At 35.8% G+C, this 17,944-nt stretch overlaps 1 protein-coding gene across 1 annotated transcript in view; it reads right to left on the reverse strand.

The window, feature by feature from the left end:
* Positions 1 to 17,944, reverse strand: part of LOC126470164 (intermembrane lipid transfer protein VPS13A-like) — a 762,201-nt gene that overhangs the window by 63,658 nt on the left and 680,599 nt on the right. The window contains exon 60 of the mRNA XM_050097791.1: positions 3,397 to 3,411. Coding sequence (XP_049953748.1) covers positions 3,397 to 3,411 — 15 coding nt within the window. The remainder of the gene's footprint in view (positions 1 to 3,396; positions 3,412 to 17,944) is intronic.

Here is a 17,944-nt window from a genome sequence, read left to right on the forward strand (position 1 = left end):
GATTCACCCATTGCTTTGGGCCACAGCGGTAGTGTAGATGTATTTCTTTCAGTGTTATGTTGATTTAATACTCCTAATGATCTTCACTAAAAATTATGTTTTGAAATGGTGTGGTTTGTTTGTAACAATGCAGCACATAAAAAGACAACATTTCTGAACTACACATACTCCTGCATGAAAATTACATCTTATCTTTTATGCAAGGGGTGTTAAATAATTAATACAACACTTTTTTTTCTTAAAGCAGGTGGGTTTTATTCAGGATTTCAATATACCATAATATCCCCACTCGTTTGGCTACAAAACCCTATTTTTCAACATAATCTCCACTCAATACAATGGCCTTATGCCACCTTACGGGAGGGCCTGTATGCCCACATGGTACCACTCCACTGGTCAGCATCAGAGCTAACATCTTGCTGGATCAGTAACCTCACAATCATCCACATACTGCTTTCTGCAGAGTGCATCCTTCATTGGGCTGAACTGATGGGAGTTGAGAGTTGTGAGATTGGGGCTGTAGGCTGGATGATGATGAACACTCAACTGGAGTTTTGTGAGCAGGACCAACAGAGATGTCCTGTGGAACAGTGAGGTGTTAGAGTGTGATCTGTCAGTCACCTCAAATGAGAGTGTTCACATGTTCCAACATAGCAGGAGCTACAGCTGTATGTAGCCAGCTGGCATTTGGGTGATCTGACAGCTTTGTGCCACCCTATTGTGATGATGACAGATAACTCGCCCAACATCTCACCATGCTGTAGTTTTCTGATAGGTCTCCACAAACATCCTGCAACTGACTATAAATATCTGCAATACACAGTTTTCCCACAAAAAGAAACTCGATGACAGCTCTCTGTTTTGAATGCACCATCATAATAGACACCATTTTGAAAGCTATGCACAGCATCACCACCTGTTGGGACTTCATGAAACTATAGGGGCTGATGCAGAAATATTCCAGAATGTCCCACAGCAAATTCTGCATATTTTGAACCAAATTGGCTGAGAAAAATGTGTTGTATTACTAATTTAACTCCCCTCATAGATCAAATCCCATAATATGTGGGGTGATTTAAGAGAAAATTCTCTAGAGGATGAAGAACAAATAAGGTCTAACGATGATATGCCCACAAACACACAGTCACCATGTTAGAGGTCACTTTATTCATACCATGCTCAATGTGACCTAGAGGAGGCATTCAAAGTGACTCACACCTCAAGATATTTACACACTTACTTAAATATACATCAGCCTGTATCTTAATTGTGTTACAGGCTTCGTGTGCACATGGTTCCATTGTCTTCGCATTTCAAATGGGCCCCAGATCCACAACATCTTTAACATAAAGATCTATCAATAGTATTCCACCCAGAGTCCATTGGAAACACAGTGATGTGCAAATCTACTATGAGTAGCAACAATTTCAGCTCATTTCTAAATGTAATTGCCAGCCACACCATACATTATTTGTTGTAAGTTGCCAACACTGCAAAACGTATAGGGGAATTTCCTAATGTTTTTTGAAGTAGTTGTAATAGCCTGATCAATTAGAATATGTTTCTATTGATTACAAATTAGAAAGTAATTAATGGATACCTTATTTATTTTGTAAGTCTGCACTTACAGTCTTCATTTCTTTTACAGTGTATTTACTTTTCTTACACTACTTTTGAGATGAGCCATCTAGCATGAAGGTTGCTTTCTTCTTGGTGGACTACTGTTGTTTAATGTGATGTAATTTCATGGTTCAGAATCAGAACCAGAATTTTATTGTCTCATAACGTACAAGTTAAATCATTGATTTTATGTACAGGAGACTCATTAGTTCTTTAGTGTCATGGTTTTGTTTGCTAGTTGTTGTGGACCAATAGGCTACAATACTACTGTTTAACAACAATAGAAGATGTTAAGAAAGTGAGATACAGTTTTACTAGTGACTGCAAAATTGGCCGACAGGAAAACAACACGAACTGAAGAATACGGCAAGCTTATTTGTTTTCTTTTATATATGCTACCAAATAAAAAAAATCAAGTAGGTTCTATGTGCAACATACGTAACAATGTAGGTATGAACCATCAGTGGTTGATCTGAAAATAAAATGTTATCATTAAGACTCATTTACTTGTTAATAAATTACAGATTTATTTGCCACTGAGATACCAGGGGTGAGATTGGCTTTTTGAAACAACGCATCCAGTGGTATACAAGTGGGTGCCAGGCTTTGCACCATGCAGCCATCCATCCTGGTGAACCCTCATTTATAAAAATGTGGCAAAAATTATGTCTAGTGATACACTAAACCATTAAAAATAGCTTGAGGTTACCCAATAACTCCATAGCTTAACGGCTAAGGCTCATTATGTGTTCAATACTTACAAAAGGGTTATTTTTTTAAAATCCTTATCAACTTGATTGTGGTCTTTATTTTTTATCATTTCACTTGCTATTAAATGTATTTCTTTTCCAAAATTTCATTTCTGATTCTTGAATGCCTCATAACTTTATTATTTTACACAAATTTAATGAAGTGAATTTGTATAAAAATGTGACTGCAGTAAGGTAGCATTTATATTTTGCAATGCTGTGAAAAGAATTTACATTTTATATATTTGTATGATGATAACTGTCCAAGAAAAATGTACATATCATTTTGGGACCAAGGGCTTCTTTTCTGCATCTGATATGGGCCCCACACTAGCTTAATCTGGCAGTTATCTCAAGCAGAAGTAAAGAATAATGAAATCTGCTGATTGGGTTGGATATGCAGTTTAGACATTTTACTGTCCAAATGATGCACTATCAAGGTGCCTTCCTACAGTAACACAAAACTTCACATGAGCTCAACCAACTAGCAGCTACATGAACCTTTGCATCACCAGCAGCACTTCTTTCAGCAAAGAAGTAAATATGTCCATTAGTCAGGGAATATAAAAGTAACATGTGATGCAATATAATATGGAGCTTAAGCTAGTCACAAGTGAAAGAACATCAATGAATTATCCTTAGACTTGAACATCAATTAATTATTCTTAGACTTGAAGGTTACTGGTAATGAGCCTTGACTTAACAGTGTAAAAAGTAACATAAATAATAGTACTTATCACCAATGGATTCTCCTTTATACTTTAAAATAACAGATAATATTGAGAAATGAGTTGTGATGCATAAACCTGACAGTTAGATTTGCCTTTTGAATATACAGTATTTTGAACTTTACATAAGCACACACAATTATCTTTTTTGCATTTAAAGAATTACCACAAATTTACAGAAAGTTTATAGTTGTACTTTTTAATGCCTGTAATAAGCTTTGACTATACCAGAAGATGAATCATACCCTCAGCACATGGTAATTTAGAAGGGTTTCACAGAAATAAGTACTGTATCATACCTGATAATTCTGTTCCTACACTCCAGGTCACATGTTGAGTAATGACAATTAGTCATGATGTTTGTAGTATTGTAGTAGTTGTGTGGAAAAGAAGAGAAAACAGAGTGGAGAGAGTAAATTAGTAAAACAGTATTCCTCATATAGGGGAACATCAAAACATCAATTAGGACAATCCATTACACACTACATGTCTTAAAAAAAATCCCATTGGGTGTTTGCTTTGTACAAAGTGCTAGCCAAAAATTTATAGAATTTCATAGCATAAATCATGAAACTTCCTGCACATCATAGTTCAGTCACCTTCAAATCAACTTTCCAATTGTTTAAGTCTGTGTATACAGAATATGACTTTAAGGAAGAAATATCAACTACATGGGGCTACATCAGGTGCCTATAGTGGACCAAGATTGGTAATAACTTTATTCTTTTACTGGAAGCCATCCCTTACATGATGATACGCACAGTTACTTTTTGATGCAGCATTTGATCTTTGTTTTTCCATCAGTCATTTGCACTGAAACATAAAGTAGATTTTCTCTGTGTGACAATCTAAGATAGTTGATTTGTTTCAAGATCTTAACATAAACCCATGATCTACTGGCAGTTATGGCTTTTTCCATGTTCAGAAATTATTTTATACAGGTCAGTACCAACCTAAACCTGATAGTCTCATCACTGATCAACTTCCAAGTGGTGAGAAATGAATCTGATTGCATCTATACCTACTATACATTGATACTCTCCAAATCACATTTAAGTGCCTGGCAGAGGGTTCATCGAATCACCTTCACAATTCTCTATTATTCCAACCTCGTATAGCGTGCGGAAAGAATGAACACCTGTATCTTTCCGAACAAGCTCTGATTTTACTATTTTATCATGGTGATTGTTTCTGCCTATGATGGTCGGTCTCAAGAAAATATTTTCGAATTCAGAGGAGAAAGTTGGTGATCAGAATTTTGTGAGAAGATTCCATCGCAACAGAAAATGCCTTTGTTTTAATGATGTCCAGCCCAAATCCTGTATCATTTCAGTGACACTCTCTCCCATATTTTGCAATAATATGAAACATGCTGCCCTTATTTGAACTTTTTTGATGTACTCCGTCAATCCTATCTGGTAAGGCTCCCACTCTGTGCAGCAGTATTCTAAGAGGATGGACAAGTGTAGTGTAGCCAGCAGATCTGTTACATTTTTAAGTGTCCTGCCAATAAAACACAGTCTTTGGTTAGCCTTCACCACAACATTTTCTATGTGTTCCTTCCAATTTAAGTTGCACATAATTGTAATTATTAGGTATTTAGTTGAATTTACAGCCTTTAGATTTGACTGATTTATGGTGTAACCCAATTTTAATGGGTTCCTTTTATCACTGAAACATAAAGTAGATTTTCTCTGTGTCACAATCTAAGATAGTTGATTTGTTTCAAGATCTTAACATAAACCCATGATCTACTGGCAGTTATGGCTTTTTCCATGTTCAGAAATTATTTTATACAGGTCAGTACCAACCTAGACCTGATATTCCAATCTCGTATAGCGTGCAGAAAGAATGAACACCTGTATCTTTCCGTGCAAGCTCTGATTTTCTTATTTTATCACATTTTCTTATTTTATCACATTTAAGTGCCTGGCAGAGGGTTCATCGAACCACCTTCACAATTCTCTATTATTCCAATCTCGTATAGCGAGCAGAAAGAATGAACACCTGTATCTTTCCGTAAAAGCTCTGATTTTCTTATTTTATCATGGTGATTGTTTCTCCCTATGATATTTGCTTTTTGCTCACATTTTTGATTATTAGTTCTCTATAACCAACTGACATGTCTTGTTTGGAAGACTAACAAATTAACAAACATTATGGATAGTTTTCCTCTAGTCGCCACAATGAACTTAATTATCTAAAGGCTAGCTTATGAAAAGTCTTTCGTATGTTTCAGATGCACTTTTCTTCAGCTTAAAGTATAAGTGGGTTTCAAATGAAGACAAGACAGATGAAAAAAAGTAAGTAAACTGTTTATTATTTCAAAAGTAACTGTTAATAAGTTTATGGAACTCTGAGACTAGATCATCAGTGCCTTCAAAGGTAAATGTTTGCAGTTGTGAAGGAACTTGCACTGCATCATGTGAAGCAAATCAAACGTCATGAATGACTTTCTTAAAGGTTCTAAAATTATGGAAATCAGGTTGGCAGAGATCGGGTCTGTATGGAGTAAGTGCTTTCAAGCAAATCTTCTGCAGCATATTCAAAATGACCTTGGCAACACATGGGCAGGCATTATCCTGCAACAGAATGGTGTCGTATATCAACATTCCTGGATGTCTGGACTTGATGGCATGATTCAGTTTTTCCAAACACCAAGGAATGTTGATGGACGACATCATTCTGTTGCAGGATAATGCCTGCCCATGTGTTGCCAAAGTTGTTTCGAATACGCTCCAGAAGTTTGACTGGAAAGTACTTACCTTCATACAGTCCTGAACTCTCCCTGATCTCTTCCCACCTGATTTCCATATTTTTGAAGCCCTGTAGAAAGATACTCATGACCACTGATTTGCTTTGCGTGAAGCAGTGCACATCTCGATACAATCATGGTTCTGTACAAAATTTCAAACATTTTCCTGTGAAGGCATTGACAGTCTTGCCTCACAGTGTGATACATGTATTAACAGTTAATGGTAATAACCTTGAAAAAATAAACAGTTTACTTACTTTTCTTACACGTGGCTCTTTTTAATGAAAAATCTCCTGCTTCTTTAAATATATAATTTCAAAATTTACAAAATTGGCCAAATTTGGAGTAATGAGATGTGCTAAAACTAATAAATGTGTGCCATCACAATGCAGTTGGTACTGCTACTTGAATGGTCAGACTATTCAGATTCTTGTCAATTTTTGGTTGGCTCCTTGTACATAGCAATTCTTGTCTACTGCATCTCTATATGTTGTTGCTCACTGCACAGTAGTGTCCATAACTAGCAGTGGATAGAAAGTGCTATAATGTATGCATTCCAAGCATCCATTCATACTAGGAGGGGTAACTACTTCAATAAATAAAGCTCTACATTTTTCAGTTGGATACACTTTAACAAGAGGAAACGTTTCACAGCATATAATGCTACTTAAAAATATAATAAACTTTTGAAAAGCACAGATAGTTTTAGAACATCTATTTCTTGCAGGATAATAGGGCAGAGAGAGTGTTGTACAAGTGTAATTTCAGTCCATGATAGATTACAGTTAAGATTTCTTTCTTAAATCATAAAGATATTACATATCTTTATATACTTACTTATTCAAATAACCCTTCATGAGAGTACAATAAATCAACGTCAGTTTTGGTTATGTAGCTTTATTATATAAATTGCAAGAGTTTAAAATAAAGAGAACATAAACAGAAAGAGGACAAGTGCTGGCAGCTGTGGCTGAGTGGTTCTAACCGCCCCAGTCCAGAACCACGCTGCTGCTACAGTCGCAGGTTCGAATCCTGCCTCAGGCATGGATGTGTGTGATGTCCTTAGGTTAAGTTAGGTTTAAGTAATTCTAAGTCTAGGGGACTGATGACCTCAGATGTTAAGTCCCATAGTGCTTAGAGACATTTGAACCATTTTTAGAGGACAAGTTTTAGTAGAGGTATGGCTCCATTGAGTCGTGATTTAAGAATTCATTGCAGTGGAAAGGAATCTTCCATTCAGGGAGAGCTTCAGAAATTACAAATGAGAAATTATGGACCTGAATAAACAAATAACATTAAAAATAATACTGATAAAAATAGACACAGAGGGAATAAAAAAAGAAAAACAAGCAGAAGAAAATATAAGGAAAATATTACAGAAAAACGGTAACTGATATGCATGGTTAAAGCTGTACTGAGAAGACAGGAGCAGGAGGGGAGCGAATGTTATGTGAACAAAATTTCAAACAGCAGAAAAAATATTATGTATTTTAAATGTAGAGAAGAGAAAACAAGTAATTACAGCAGCACCAGATTTCATCTATGGAGGCACACTACATCAGTGTCCAGAGGAGGAGTGGACTTTATTTCTGTTATCATGGACTACTAACTTTCCAAGTCTATCACTTTTCTGTCCATTCAGTTGTTGCAGAGAATTTTATATGACTATCCAATGCAAAATGCTGTCTGATGGTACTACACATGCTGATATATAACACATAACAGTGCATAAAAAACATTGTTTATAGCAGAAAAAGGATCTTCCTCACATGTTTTCCTGTTACACATGCAAGTAAAGTGTAATGCATTTTGCATACTGCATAAGTATTAAAGCATATGTGTCCAGTTTTGTAATTACCAGTATTCAGTTTTCAGCTCAGCAGACTCATAAGTTAGTATAAATAACTTTTGCTTTTCATTGAACAAATGAAAAACATTGCATAATCAAAAGAGTATGATCTCAAATCACATTAGTTGCTACAATATTCTGATGTACAACATATAAATTTCTGCTGTAGTTAAATCTGCACAAACTGCCACATGGAGGACACAGAAGCAGGCATCTCTGGAGTTGAAAAGCAGCTGAAGTAGTTGAAAACAAGTAAGCTGTCAACATCAGATGAAACTGCAAATTCTATTTTCAAAGAGTACTCTTTAGCATTGGCCTGTTACTTAACTTGAAGTATCAAGAATGTCTCACTCAGTGGAAAGTCCAAAGTGATTGGAAAAGAGCACAGGTGTGTCCTGTATATAAGAAGGGTAACAGAATGAAGCCACACAGTACAGACTAATAGTTGTACTGCTGGTTTGCCACAGAATTCTTGAGCATATCTAACTTCAAATATAATAAATTCACCTAAGCCAGGAAAGCTTCTATCCACAAATCAACACAGATTTAGAAAACATCACTCAGTGAACTCAGATTACCCTTTTTCACACAGTATCCTGCAAAGAATGGATGAAGGGAAGCAGGGAGCTCCTGTTATCCATGATTTCCTGACAGTGTTTGACACAGTGTCACACTGCAGACTCTTGACAAATGTCTGAACATATGAAATGGACCCTCAAATATATGATTAGCCCAAAGACTCTTTAAGTAATAGAACCCAGTACATTGTCCTGGATGGTAAGTGCACATTGAAGACAAGGCCAGCATCAGAAGTGTCCCAGGGAAGGGTGGTATGGCAACTCTTATTCTCTATACACATAAGCAAGCTGAAGGACAGGATGAGCAGTGATCTGCAACTGTTTGCTGATGGTGCTGTAGTGTAAGAGATAGTATCATCTTTAGATCGCTGTAGGGGGATACAGGATTACTTAGGCAGAATTTATATTTAGTGTCATGAATGGGGAAAAAAAAAATCCTGTAATGTTGGAATAAAACAGAGAGAGTAAAATACAGAATGTGTGAGTCCACTGACAACCTGCTCAGAAATATTACCTAAGATTAAAATTTTCTTCTTCTCTTTCTGCACCATTCACCATTTTGAAGCTGTGTAGCTCTGGGAAGTACTTGGACCTACACGTTATCCTCCTAACTGTGTGACTGAGATAGACAGTGGTTCCTGCAACCCACTAAAGCACAGTTTTTAATGAGGTTATTAATTCCTTGTTTGCCTATTCTGGCAAAAATTTAATAGCATTGTATATAATCTCACATTCCTGGTAGTAATGAATTTCCCTGCACCTGTGGCACTTGAAGACTGCAGTGTCACACAGTGTGGTGAAGAGATGGCAATGAGAACACTCAATACGTATGTTTCAGCAGATGAAAGTTATCTGATGTGGCCACCTCTTTAGAATGATGGAATGGACTCACCCACTGCTCATGATGTGTTTCTGCATTGGGGCCACATTATTTTGCATGACTTCTGGCAGAGGTAAAAAGAAGGAAAAATCTGGTACAGAAACAAATGTGTAGTTATAAGAGTAGAAGGGCTTCAAAAGGAAGCAGCAGTTAATAAGAGTGTGAGGCAGGTTTGTGGACTACATTTGGCAAGCAGTCAAGGAAACCAAGGCATAATTTGCAAGAGGATTTAAAGTACAAGGAGAAGAAATAAAAACTTCAAAATGACATGTCTTCCTGTCAGATACTGCAAATAACTTGGAAGAGCAGTTTGACAGAATGGATAATTTCTTGAAAATATGTTGCAAGATTAAAGTAAAAGAAAGAGTAATGGAATGAAGTCAAATCAAATCTGATTATGCTGAGGGTATTAGATTAGGAACTGAGACTATAAATGTAGTAGATGAGTTTCGCAATTTTGGCAGCAAAATAACTGACAATGACATATAGAGAAGATACTGAGTATAGTAAGGAAAGCATTTTGGGAAAAGGTAAATTTGCTAATGTTGAATATAAATTTAAGAGATCTGAAGTATTTTCTCAATATATTTGTCTAGAGTGTAACCCTGTAATTAGTAGAGTGTGGACAATAAACAGTTCAGACAAGAAGAGAATAAATGCTTTTGAAATATGGTGTTACAGATGAATGCTGAGAATTAGATAGGTAGATCATATTACTGATGAGAAGGAACTGAATAAAATTGGGGAGTTAAGAAATTTATGGCCTAAGACAACTAAAAGAAGGAATCAGTTGATAGGACATATCCTGAGGCATCAAGGATTTGTCACTTTGGTAATGTAAGGAAGTGAGTGTGTGTTTGGGGGTGGGGGTTGGGAGGGGGCATCAACTGTAGTGGTAGACAATACTTATGCAGAGATGGGGAGGCCTACACACGATAAACTTGTGTGGAGAGCTGCCTCAAACCAGTATTTGCACTGATCACTAACACTTGCTATGGCACAAAAGGGAGTCAGGTATTCAGCCATAAAAAATTTTGACCATCTATGGAGCAATATTGAGAATTTACTGGATAATAACTTCAACACAAATTCAAATCATATCTGGTTGATAGCTCCTACTCCATAGAAGAATTTCTGAATGTATAGTAGAATGATTTTCTGTATATGTATTTTTAAAATTGGGACAGAGAGATACTGAATGAATGTATGAAGACTGGCACAAAATGAAGAAATCACGTAAATGGTCAGCATGTTGCTATTCTCTGCTGAGAAGCTGTGCTTTAACTATAAACCTAATTCATTCCATATCACTGCAGGACTGCACCGTGATCCATGAAATGTACAAATAACTAATTAACAATTAAACATCAACACTTAAATAGTCTTCTCATTCAGTAGATCAAGTAAGATTATAACAAGTATGAGCTAGGAAAGGTATTAATTCCATTCAAGGTAAAATGTAATTGAGATTCCATAAGAGGCTGATGACTCATTCATTTTTAGTAGTTTCAACCATCTTTCAGTACTAGGTGTGTTATTTCAACATCATTAGTGATTTGTGTGACTGTGAGGGGTTCATACAGTGATTTGGTACTAGTATCCTCAAACATGTATCCATGTATATAGAATTTAATATTCCATTGTTCTGCTTCTTGCCTTCAATCTAAACATCAGAATATCTATGACAGACTGGATGGTTAATACATCTCTCTCTCTCTCTCTCTCTCTCTCTCTCTCACACACACACACACACACAACACACACACACACACACACACATACACACAGAGCTACGAGCATTGCCTTAGTGCTGCTATTCAAATTGGGTCAGTCTGGCCACAGTACTTGGACAATCTAACTGTGTGTTTGCATGTGTGTGTTTGTGAGTTCTTATTCTGTTAGTTTCAACAAATGATATCTGTATGAAAGCTTTTCCATGAGTTCAGTCTTGTTTATGTGCTAGTGTCAATACTGAGCAGTAATTTGTTACCTTTTATCCTCCCATTGTTTGTATATCCCAAAGGATTTGCCATTATCATTTAAAGTTTCCTTAGCATCTCTTTTTCACAATATTCTATGAATAGTAGTGGCCTACTACGAGGGAGTGCAGAAAAGCAGTGCTTCCAAAATTTGTATGTCTTTTTAAATAAAACAGACATTATTAACATTCTACATCTTTATTCCTCATGTCCACTGTAGTATGTAACATGGTGGTGAGTTACGTGACTATATCCGTGCATGAGAAACAGCGTGCTGTAATCGAGTTGTGAATCTGAAGTGTTTATCCATACATGCAGCACCCTCTCCTTTAGCATGGAAATTCAATTCTACACATGAGTGCTATGACATTTGCAACAATCTGACACCTTGACTTCACAGTCATCAATCATCCTCCATACAATCCTGACTTGGCCCCTCCAATTTTCATTTTTTTCCAAAACTTAAAGTATACCTTTGAAAACTGCACTTTGACAGTGATGAAGTGGTGCAAGTAGAGGTGCGGTTGTAGCTCTGTTAACAAAGTCAAATATTCTACAGTGCTGCTATCAACAAAATGCTCTCTAGTTGGGAAAAATATGTTCATCACCAGGGTGACTTACATTGAGAAATGAATATGTAGATGTGAAGAATAAAAATGTACAATGTTAATAATGTTTTTTATTTTAAAAGTTTCAACAGCTTTCACATAAAAAATTTGGAGGAATTACTTTTCAGCAGACTCTCATATTAAACCTAGGGAGTTGTTTACTGTGTTTAACATCTTACTCTGAATAACTTTTATCTATAACATGACTGAAAATGTGTTACAACTTTGACCACAGATCATCTACAATTGCCAGATTTCAACTATTTTTTTTCAGGTTGTCTTTCAAGTTGAATTTATAAAAAGAGAAAACGAATGCTAACATTGAATATTATCTGATTAAAAGTGTCTGATAATGTATTAGTGGACGTAATTTGAGCTATGTTCACCCTTCACCTTTATAACAGCTTGAACTTTCCTGGAGACACTTTCAGTCTGAATGTCTGTGGCATTCTTCCTCAAGAACTGAAAGCAGATAATGTAGTGATGTTGGATGCTGGGGTCTGAAGTGAGTCAACATTCTGATTCATCCCAGAGATGTTCCATTGAGTTCAGCTTGGGACTCTGGGTGGGCCAGTTGATTTCAGGAATGTTATTGACATTAAACTCACAGGTGCTGCTTTGTGACAGGGTGCATTCTCATGCTGATACAGTAACTGACTCTGAATTGTTCCTCTACTGTATGCAGTACACAATGCAGTAAAATGTGTTCATATCCTTCTGCATTAAGCATCTGCTTAAGCAAAATATAGGGACCATAACCTAATGCCGGCCGGTGTGGCTGAGCGGTTCTAGGTGCTTCAGTCTGGAACTGCACGACCGCTACGGTCGCAGGTTTGAATCCTGCCTCGGGCATGGATGTGTGTGATGTCCTTAGGTTAGTTAGGTTCAAGTAGTTTTAAGTTCTAGGGGACTGATGACCACAGATGTTAAGTCCCATAGTGCTCAGAGCCATTTGAACCACAACCTAACAATGAAAATCATACATTAACACCAACTCCTCCATACTTCATGGTTTGCACTAAACATGATGGCAGATAACAAACTATTCCACCAGATTGTCAGAGGGTGTATTTGATCTCAAACCTATATTAATAATTTGTTTTTGACATGGTTTGTTTTCATTTAGGGACAATGGATTGTCATATAACGTAAAATATACTTGAATATATTTTAAGTATAAATATATTCAAGTATATTTTACATAATTGTACTCTGTCCCCAAAGTGGCTACCAGTCCAGGGCAACACCACTATTCTCAATTCTAGAGCACAAAACAATAAATCTCAGCTAAGCTCACCACAGAACTGTAAATCATTCTTGGCTCCAAACCTATAAAGATAAAACTCAGAACAACATTTTCTAACAAGGACTGAAGTTGGACAATAAATTGCTACAGGAGATTAATGAAATTGCTAAAACAAACTTACTTAAAATTTTAATTAAAAGTTATCTGTCAGGCAATACATTCTATTGAATGACTGCTTATGTAACACAGAGTAGGGGGTTTGGTAAAAAAATGTAGCACAAATAAATAATAATAACAATAATAAACCATCTACCATTCCACATAAGACTATATTTTCCTCTCCTTTCCTTTTTTTTTTTTTTTTTTTTTTTTATATAAACTTACTTCCAGAGCTATGTAATGCATAATACTAATATCTTATCCTCCATCTCAGCTCAACATATAACTTATTATTTGCTACACCTCTGCTTGTCTATGTGTGTCCGCTTCTATATCCATGTTTACTGACAAAGTAATGCAAGTTCTCACAAATAATGCAATTTAAATTAAATTTAACTGTAATTGCTCATTTTAATTGTAGTTGCAATAAGAAAAGTTGGAGAACTGCCATCATATGAACATTAATATAAAATAAAATGATGAATTATGAGGGAAGTAACACTTGCATATAATGAAAACGTAAAATGTAGCACAGTTCACAGTGTTTGTTGCAATCAAATTACAATAATGAGGAATAAACTGTGCCATGTAATGTCAAACATTTATATTAATATAAATTCACCGACATCTGGAATGATGTTATAGCATGATTTCGTCAACGTATGTAAAATCATGTTACAGAAACTGTAATCTCTTGTTTCTCCATTTTTCCCAGAAACACTCAATTCAAGATCAGTATTCTTTAATAATTCATACTACCATGAATCTTCTCCACAACATTATCTGTTGGTATTTGCTTAAATTGTGGCTCATAATTTAATTCTTTGCATTATTTAAAGTTTTGAGAGATGAAATCTCATAAAAGATACAGGAGATTACACAAACAGCAACAGACTTTGAGACAAGAGTCATGTCTGAGATATTGCTCTTGGTGAATGGAACAGTTTGGTGCAGAATAATGCTTAGATTTAGTACCTTTTATAATGGTTGTTTGAGTGATGATTACTGTGGTTGGGAACTAGAAGGAACTGCAACATTTTCCTGTATGAAGAGTTTGTTTTATGTTACTGTAATGTCTTATTTCTCCAGTTTTCCCAGTTTCTCCAGTTTTCCCAGCTATCAAGTAACACAGCTTCTGGGATTTTCATGGATCACCACATCACAGTTATAGCATGATTTCCTCAACTTATGTAAAATCATTGCTGTTAGATTCAAGTGTCAAACACAACCACATTTTTTGAGCTATGATTGTAACATGAGAAATATGAGATACAGTGCAATGATTCAGTCATGTCAGCAGCTGCACTATCCTGATTCCTTCCCTCATTATGGAGTACAGAAAACACTACTCAGAAATACAGTGCTATTCATCACACATCACAGGGTATAAAGATTAGCACTGGTATGTGAAACCACAGCGAGATACTCATGCTAAAACATTAGATTGACTAATTAATTGCAGGAAATGTTGGTACTCTCTAATGACACAGTAAGTGTGTCAAAAATACATGAGTAAATTAATCTCTATTGCCAGTATTATACATTTTATGGGTGTTGTTGTATATCCTGGTACAGGCACATTTATGAGTAATGTAATGGAAATGCCATCTCTAGTGAGAATTATGTCTTCTGGACATTAACCTGTAATTTTCCTTCAAAGGAGACCCCATATACAGGGGAGGGTCTTGTACCTTGGTACATTTTACTGATTTTCACCTCTAGCTAGCCCTGTAATAGAAGTTTTATATATTTTCATATTTCATTCTTACATGATGGCATTCACTTTTTATGTCTGCAGTGTTTTCTGAAATTCCAAACTTACTCCAGAAAATTAACATTTTTCCAAATGTGAAAACATGTTCCAACGTACAACATGGTTATGTGCCTAGAAAAAATATTCTATTGAAATTTAAAAGCAGTGAAATTGAAAAAAACTTCTCAATACTGTATTTAATCATCTGTCTCTTACATTATTATTCTGCTACACACCAAATACTGGAAAGTGAAATCAAATTGATTGCAAGTATTATCAAAAAGCAGTTACAAGTTTAATACATTTTGAAATAGAAGCTATTGGAAACTAACACGCATTTCTATTTTCAAGGCAGGTAACACTCTTAAGATATTAAAGAAACTTAGTTAACTTGCAAATATCACATGCCCCATGTATGAAGTCACTCTGTTTCAAGATACAAGATGGTGAACAACAAATGAAGCAGGGCTTAACTGTCCGCATGTCATATAAATACTTGAAAAAATATATAGCATTTTACTTACCATAAAATTCTGTATCTGAAAAATTTGCAATATATTCCTAATAGGCTTAATGTATAATACAGCACTTAAATGTGTACAATGAAAAATAGTTACAAATGCAGCGTACGATACAACCTCATGTCTAACAACAAAAAGAGAACAGTAGAAAATGGTTGAAACTGCTTATTGCAGTCTCTAGTGCACATTCCTACATATGATTCTAAAATCTGAGCAAAAGACATCGTGTGTTCCTAGGTACTACACTCTCCCCTATATAGCAACATTTCTTAAAAATGCATGATATGAATTTTATTGACAGACAATGTGCACCCATTACTTGCTTTCAACATCCCATCAGAGACACATACATACAGAAACACCCTGAACTTTCCAGTCGCTGCTGAACTGTGCCAGAATGTTACAACTAACATTCCACATATGTAAGATAATTCTTCATCATGAAGATCTCTTCTTAGCTCTGCTGAGTATATCCTAGATGCAGTCACGAATGAGGCAGATTAAGCTTCAGACATTCTCTGCATGTTGAAAGTGGTAGTTAAGTAATTGTGTGTTGCATTTATAATGCTATAATGAGGCATCAGTGACATAAGATAGTGGATGGTGCAGCTCACCATTATAACTAGTTTCTACATGTTAGTTACACAGCAATCAGAAATTTGTCAAGTATTGAAATATAATGTCCTTTCCTGCCAGGTCTATACTCTGTTTGCAAAACCAGCATTTATTATACCACCACTGGCCAGATGAGCTTTGGAAGCTACTCTTAAGTGACAGATCATATAAATAATTGTAATTGTGCACCTGAAACCATTCAAAACAACTGCTATTTTGAACTTTACACACATGCACTAAAGCATAACTGACATACTCAACAGCCATAAAAACACAAAAATAGGCTTCTTGGATTCCATATTGATCAAAGTTTGAGCTGGGATACACATACATATAAGTTATGCTCTGGATCACATGTGTGATTTATCTGCTGTTTAAGTTGAGAGGCCGTGTAAGTGAAAATCTGCTTCTCTATGCATACACTGCTTTCTTGAATTCCCTTGTGACATATGGAATTTTGCTACAGGCAAACTCACCTGGTTCTAAGACAGTATTTAAATAGCAACAATACTCCATCAGATGCATTGCGGTAATCACACCACAAGACTCATGTAGGCACTACTTCAAGGTAATGAATATTATGACAGTACCTAGTTTATATATTTATAGGTACCTAATATACACGAAAGAAAACTTGGATAATTCTGACCTTAGGATGTCAATACACCATCTTAACACTAGACAAAGACATGCAATTGACAAGCCTCATGCCAGGCTAACAAAGATCCACAATAACTATAAATATCTTGGTGTCAAATATTTTAATGAACTACCTATATACTATACTGAATTATAAATTGTAATATTTTATGAAGCTACTTTTGTGGTGGCATAATTCACTCCTTTCTGTGCCAAAGTGATATTTAATCCAGAATAATGAAGATAATCCTTTCTGCTTGTGTTGTAGCTGTGCACTTCACTGTTATTTTTGAATTGGGATGGGTTATTAATAAAATGTTCAAATGTGTGTGAAATCTTATGGGACTTAACTGCTAAGGTCATCAGCCCCTAAGCTTACACACTACTTAACCTAAATTATCCTAAGGACAAACACACACACCCATGCCCGAGGGAGGACTCGAACCTCCGCCAGGACTAGCCGCACGATCCATGACTGCAGCGCCTTAGACCGCTCGGCTAATCCCACGCGGCAGGTTATTAATAACAATTTTCATAAGTGAATATATGTATTGTGAAGGTACTGTGAATGTCCCAAGTTCCTTAAACAAATGTCTGCAATGTGAGCTTGGGTGGACTCCAGCTATTATTCTGATAACATGCTTTTGTGCAATGAATATCTTCTCTCTCAATGACAACTTGCCCCCAAAATATGATGTCATATGAAAACAGTGAATGAAAATAGGCGTAGTAGGCTAATTTACTGATATGTTTATCACTAAAATTTTTCAATGACCGTAATAGCATAAGTAGCTGAACCTAACTATTTCAACAAATCATCAATGTGTTTCTTCCAGTTCAATTTCTCACTAATGCACATACCCAGAAATTTTGAATATACTGCCTTCGCCACAGATTTATGTTCATAGTCTATATTTATAAATGGTGTTATGTCATTTACCGTACAGAATTGTATAAACTGTGCCTTCTCAAAATTTAGTGAGAGTCCGTTTGCTGAGAACCACTTAATAATTTTCTGAAAGACGTTATTTACAATTTCCTCAGCTGATTCTTGTTTGCTGGATGTGATTACTATACTTATATTATCAGCAAAAAAGAACTAGCTTTGCATCTTCATGAATATAGAGTGGCAAGTCATTAATATATATTAAGAACAATAAGGGACACCATTCTTGATACCTCCCCAGCTAGAGGACTCTGCCGATTTTTGCATTCTTCCACTTATATATGAATTAAACCATTTGAGCACTGTCCCACTCATACCA

This window comes from Schistocerca serialis, chromosome 3 (genome assembly GCF_023864345.2).
Source record: "Schistocerca serialis cubense isolate TAMUIC-IGC-003099 chromosome 3, iqSchSeri2.2, whole genome shotgun sequence".
Classification (NCBI taxonomy): Eukaryota; Metazoa; Arthropoda; class Insecta; order Orthoptera; family Acrididae; genus Schistocerca; species Schistocerca serialis.